This window comes from Carassius carassius, chromosome 21 (genome assembly GCF_963082965.1).
Source record: "Carassius carassius chromosome 21, fCarCar2.1, whole genome shotgun sequence".
NCBI classification, from domain to species: Eukaryota; Metazoa; Chordata; class Actinopteri; order Cypriniformes; family Cyprinidae; genus Carassius; species Carassius carassius.
Window position 1 is genome coordinate 4,294,946 of NC_081775.1, and position 6,485 is coordinate 4,301,430.

At 40.1% G+C, this 6,485-nt stretch overlaps 1 protein-coding gene across 1 annotated transcript; it reads left to right on the forward strand.

Annotated features, from left to right (window-relative positions):
• Positions 1–1,485: 1,485 nt before the first annotated feature.
• LOC132097378 (uncharacterized) lies at positions 1,486–3,004 on the forward strand. The gene is made up of 3 exons (XM_059503046.1): positions 1,486–1,649; positions 1,872–2,154; positions 2,283–3,004. The coding sequence occupies exons 1-3, from the start codon at positions 1,558–1,560 to the stop codon at positions 2,754–2,756; spliced, it is 849 nt and encodes a 282-aa protein (XP_059359029.1). The 5' UTR covers positions 1,486–1,557; the 3' UTR covers positions 2,757–3,004.
• The last annotated feature ends 3,481 nt before the right edge of the window (positions 3,005–6,485 follow it).

Sequence of the window (6,485 nt, forward strand, 5' to 3'; positions counted from 1 at the left end):
GCTCCCCTCCGCGAGACAGGACGCGACGCTGTGATCATCGGAGACTCTATTGTCTGACACGTCCGTGCTACGTTAGCCGAAGGTAAAGTTCACACTCATTGTTTCCCTGGTGCTTGTGTTCTCGATGTTTCTGCGCAGATACCCGCGATCCTAAAGGCCCACAAGAGCCCCAGATCAGTCGTGCTTCACGCCGGGGTTAACGACACTACGCTGCAGCAGACGGAGACGCTGAAGAGGGACTTCAGCAGCCTGATCGAGACGGTTCGCAGCACGATGCCCGCGGTGACGATCATCGTGTCAGGACCACTGCCCACATATCGACGAGGACACGAAAAGTTCAGTAGACTTTTTGCTTTAAATGAATGGTTGTTGTCATGGTGTAAAGAACAGAAACTGCTATTTGTTAATAACTGGAATCTTTTCTGGGAGCGTCCTAGGCTGTTTTGCGCTGATGGCTTGCACCCCAGCAGAGGCGGAGCGGAGCTGCTCTCTGACAACATCTCCAGGACACTTCGCTCCATGTGACTAGTAAGACAATTCTCAAATAACTATTATGATGACTTTTGTTCCACCCGCTTAAATGTTAAAAGTACTTGTGCTGTACAATCTATTACAGTTTTTCTCGATTGCTTAAACACTATAACCAGGCTTTTGAACTAAAATTTCAAAACCATTACGCCATTTATCAAAAAGCACACCCATTTCACTAAACTATAAACACTATTCCCTGTTTTGACACATGAGTCAGATTTGTTGAACTGTCACTGCAAAACTCTACACACAAATCCCTTAATTTCTCATTGCCTAGACCATGTGGTCATTTAGAAAGCACTAGCATTCAATATTGTTCACTCAAGTCAGCATAGTTTCAGCTCAATTAGCACACAATTACCCAGGTGAAAACACTAAGAGTGAAAATTTAACACACATCAATCAGAACTTTCAAGATACATAAAAGTGCCAGAGTCAGTTCATTTGAGCTTTGGAACAATGGATCCACAAAGAAATGAAGGAAGAGGTCGAGGAGGGATAGGAAGAGGATGTGGTGAAGGAGGAGGAAGAGGACATGGTGAAGGAGGAGGGAGAGGAAGAGGACGTGGTGAAGGAGGAGGGAGAGGAAGAGGACGTGGTGAAGGAGGAGGGAGAGGAAGAGGACGTGATGAAAGAGGAGGAAGAGGACGTGGTGAAGGAGGAGGGAGAGGAAGAGGATGTGGTGAAGGAGGAGGGAGAGGAAGAGGACGTGGTGAAGGAGGAGGGAGAGGAAGAGGACGTGGTGAAGGAGGAGGGAGAGGAAGAGGACGTGGTGAAGGAGGAGGGAGAGGAAGAGAACGTGGTGAAGGAGGAGGAAGAGGACGTGGTGAAGGAGGGTGAGGAAGAGGACGTGGTGAAGGAGGAGGGAGAGGAGTAAGAAGAGGAAGAGGAGGACGTGGTGAAGGACAAGGTAGACGAGGTGGAGGTGGAGGAGGAGGAGGAGGAGGAGGAGGAGGAAGGGCAAGGAGACAAGCAGTCTCGGATGAAATTAGAGCCACTTTAGTTGATCATGTCCTTGTCCATGGCATGACTATGAGGGAGGCTGGGCAACGAGTACAGCCTAATTTGAGTCGCTTCACCGTCGCCTCCATCATCAGAACTTTCAGGGAGGAAAACAGGTAGGTGTACTTACAGTAAGACTGCTCTGTACAGTAACTTGTGCTGTACTCTGTGCTTTGACATCACATCTACTGTTGCACTATGTAATATGTACTACTGTAATAAAGAAATGCATCAAATTGCCTCGCATACAGATAGTTTCAGTATGTTTCCATTTTTTCCTGTAAAAAGGATGTGTGAGAGTTACAGTAATGCTTACAGTAGTGCTTCTATTTTTTTAGGACACAGAGACGACCACCTGGTGGAGGCAGGCTAAGGCTTTTGTCGGAGGAGCAAGAGAGGGAGCTTGTAAACATGGTCATTGCCAATAATGTAATCCGCCTGCGAGAGATTCAAAGGAGAGTGATTGAGGATAATAATCATTTTCGAGGAATAAATGCCATCAGCCTCTCCACAATTGACCGCATCCTCCGAAAGCACCAGTTCCGGATGAAACAGGTATACCGCGTCCCTTTTGAACGAAACTCTCACAGAGTGAAAGACCAAAGAGTGGAATATGTTCAGGTATGAATTTTGATATCGCATGAAGTATTGTGTACCATCAGAGTATAGCAGTTTATGCTGCCATTTGTGCCCTCTTGAACTGTGCTTCGCATAGTGATTTACTCTACTGTGTTTCATGTGTTTTGCAGAGAATCTTTGAGATTGAAGGCTGGCCTGTTCCCCATGAAATTATCTTTGTAGATGAGGCTGGTTTCAACCTGACCAAAAGAAGGAGAAGGGGGAGGAACATAATTGGCCATCGGGCTATTGTAAATGTCCCTGGTCAGCGCGGAGGGAATGTCACTATGTGCGCAGCCATCAGCCAACGAGGGGTACTCCACCGCCATGCCATTTTAGGACCCTATAACACTATGCTCCTCCTTGCTTTCCTTGACGGTCTAAGAGAGCATATGTTCCAGTTGGACCACAGGGAACCAGCACAACCAGAGCACCCTCACTACGTTGTTGTTTGGGATAACGTCAGCTTCCATCATGCTGCTCTGGTTCGAGACTGGTTTACCAATAACCCGAGATTTTCAAACATCTTTCTGCCTGCATACTCTCCCTTTCTAAACCCAATAGAGGAGTTTTTTTCGGCATGGCGGTGGAAAGTGTATGATTGAGAACCTTATATGCGTGTTCACCTCGTCCAGGCCATGGAAGAAGCCTGCCAAGATGTGTCAGTAGATGCGTGCCAGGGGTGGATCAGGCATGCAAGCGGATTTTACCCCCGCTGCCTGGCTAGGGCTAATATAGCCTGTGATGTGGATGAGATTCTCTGGCCTGACCCAGACCAAAGACGGGAGGCTGAGGCAGAATAATCCTTTTTTTTATTGTTGTTGTTGTACTGTGTAGTACATGAATGAATAAAAATGTGCCAGACTGGTCGTGGCGGAGGTGTTGCAACAATATATAGTGATATTCTCAATGTTACCCAGAAAACGGGATACAGGTTTAACTCATTCGAAATACTTCTGCTTAATGTTACACTGTCAAACATGCAAAAGAAATCTAATGTATCTCTTGCTCTGGCTACTGTGTATAGACCACCAGGGGCGTATACAGAATTCCTAAAAGAATTTGCAGATTTCCTCTCAGACATTCTGGTTACAGTTGATAAGGCGCTAATCATGGGAGATTTTAATATTCAAGTTGATAATACAAATGATGCATTAGGACTTGCGTTTACTGACCTAATAAACTCTCGGAGTCAAGCAAAATGTCACCGGGCCCACTCATCGTTTTAATCATACACTAGATTTAATTATATCGCATGGAATCTATCTATGGAAGTAAAATAATGACTTATGTCTTTGAAACAAAAAAGCATGCTGAATAGCACTAACTGAAAAATAATGCATTGCATTAACAGTACTTGCACTTTAATGCCTTGAATTTCTAGGGCTTGTATTGTTAGGTCCTGAAATTGTATATAGTTGTTCATTTAAGCTGTGAATATTTCAATTCAAAATATTTCACACACCTTTTCATAATTAAAAAATCAATAATTCATATTCACGTTCCAGAATTCACTTCCAAAATATTAAATCGGTTAAAAAATACGATGTATAATATTCAACAGGCAAATTTCGGTCCATTTTATTTCACTTTCCAAATTCGCTTCCACAAATTCAGTGGTTAAAATTCGGCAGATAATTCACCCTTTCACATCCAGGAGCTGCAGGAATAGCAGTAGAGCACAGAGGCATGATTTCCATCTGCTGTCAGTCGCTCACCAGCAGGTGGTGCAAGCGGCTGTTAAATAAGGCCAAAGCAATAGGTGGATTAAGTAATACAGTTACAAAAACTGATCTGCAGAAATTAAGCAAGCACTAAGCAGAAGTTTTGATTATCGTATATTAAAGGAGATTATAATGGTGTTTTATCAAATAAAATAAAAATTATGTGAATTACAGTAATTTCTTATGAGTTATTATATACTGTATATACAGTGAGGAAGATATTGGCAAAATTTCAACTGTAGCAAGTCAGTCTGGTCACTAGCAACATACTAGTAACATACAACATTTTGAACACGAAAACCCCCATTTAAAAAAAAAAAAAAGTTTTTTAATTTTTTTCTTATAAAATATTTGTGTAGTGTCCATATAAAGAAAAATAAGTTATTGGCCATATATATTTAGTCAGCTTGAGTAAATGATTAATTTATTATGAACTGATTAATTTGAATATATTATTGTACTACGTTTCGTTTGAGGTAAATTTGCAGACGGTCCCTAAAGGATCTTAGGCAAATATCAAACATAAAACTACTGCGCTTGGTTTTCTTTTTACGAAAAAAAAAAAGGTTAAATTTGGTGAAACTTTGTGGTTTGTGAGGCTCATATGCTTAAATGTACATAATATACAGTAATATATTGTATTAATTAGATGCCGAATTTAATAATTTAATATCTTGAGGCAATAAAAGACGTTAATGTTTATATATATATATATATATATATATATATATATATATATATATATATATATATAACATGCAGTTTTTCTTGTTCTGTAATTGCGTTCATATCCTCATCTGTCTGTATATAGTTTGCATCATCAGTAAGATGTGAGTTTTGTCTTTTAATCGCTGTCACTGTTAGTGCGCTGAGCCACGTAATGTGTTTTCTTTTCTTTAACAGATTTCTGAGGGAAACCGAGTGAAACCTTGAGCGTTCGTTCATATTTTACATCTGCGTAACTGTCTATATAGTTTGCATAATCATCAATAAAATGTATTCTGAGATATGAGGTCTTATATCACAGTATTAATTGATTGAGAAGCGTTACTCGTTATTGGGGAATCCTGGAGTGTGACGTGAGGGGATCCCCAGTATTACAGCACAGCGACGCACAAGCCATGACACAAAGTTACGGAAACTAAACAACCAAAAGCAATATATGTCTTCCTTAGATGTAATGTTAGTTCTGTAATTCAGCGTTGGGTAAAACACCATTATAATCTCCTTTGAATGCTGCTTACTTGGTAACAGCAAAGATTTTGAAATAAACATACGCACAATCAGCTTTTCCACATGCCCCGATAATCAAAACTTCTGCTTAGCGCTTGCTTAATTTCTGCAGATCAGTTTTTGTGACTGTATTATTAATCCACCGGTTGCTTTGGTCTTCATCAGAAGCCGCTTGCACCACCTGCTGGTGAGCGACTGACAGCAGATGGAGATCATGCCTCTGTGCTCTACTGCTATTCCTGCAGCTCCTGGATGTGAAAGGGCGAATTATCTGCCGAATTTTAACCACTGAATTTGTGGAAGCGAATTTGGAAAGTGAAATAAAATGGACCGAAATTTGCCTGTCGAATATTATACATCGTATTTTTAAACCGATTTAATATTTTGGAAGTGAATTCTGGAACATGAATATGAATTATTGATTTTTTTAATTATGAAAAAGTGTGTGAAATATTTTACATTTAATTATTCACAGCTTAAACGAACAACTATATTAAATTTCAGCATCTAAAGATGCAAGCCCTGGAAATGCAAGGCATTAAAATGCAAGTACTGTTAATTCAATGCATTATTTTTTCAGATAGTGCTATTCAGCATGCTTTTTTGTTTCAAAGACATAAGTCATTACTTTACTTCCATATCGAACTTACTGCTATAGATATCGGACCTCAGTGTGATGATATTACAGACCATTTCCTTGTATCATGCATGCTGCATATCACTGATATTAACTATATGTCTCAGCGTTACCGTCTGGGCAGAACTATTGTTCCAGCCACCAAAGACAGATTCGCAAATAACCTGCCTGATCTATCTCAACTGCTATTTGTACCCAAAAATACACATGAATTAGACGAAATGACTGACAACATGGGCACTATTTTCTCTAATACATTAGAAGCTGTTGGCCCCATCAAATTGAAAAAGGTTAGAGAAAAACGTACTGTGCCATGGTATAACAGTAATACTCACTCTCTCAAGAAAGTAACTCGTAGTCTTGAACGCAAATGGAGAAAAACTAACTTGGAAGTTTTTAGAATTGCATGGAAATACAGTATGTCCAGCTATAGACAGGCTCTAAAAACTGCTAGGGCAGAGTATATCCACAAACTCATAGAAAATAACCAAAACAATCCAAGTTTTTTATTTAGCTCAGTGGCTAAATTAACAAATTACCAGACGCCACCTGATTCAAATATTCCACCAACGTTAAATAGTAATGACTTTATGAATATATTCACTGATAAAATAGATAACATTAGAAAAACAATAGCGAATGTAGATTCTACAGCGTCTAACACTTCAGTTTCATCCATCGCACCCAAAGATAAACTGCAGTGCTTTACAAATATAGGACAGGAAGAGCTAAATATACTT

Coding starts and splice junctions, on each gene's coding strand:
- LOC132097378 (XM_059503046.1), top strand. CDS start 1,558: ATGACTATGAGGGAGGCTGGGCAACGAGTACAGCCTAATTTGAGTCGC. Junction 1,650..1,871: donor ACTTTCAGGGAGGAAAACAG/GTAGGTGTACTT, acceptor CTATTTTTTTAG/GACACAGAGACGACCACCTG. Junction 2,155..2,282: donor AAAGAGTGGAATATGTTCAG/GTATGAATTTTG, acceptor TGTGTTTTGCAG/AGAATCTTTGAGATTGAAGG.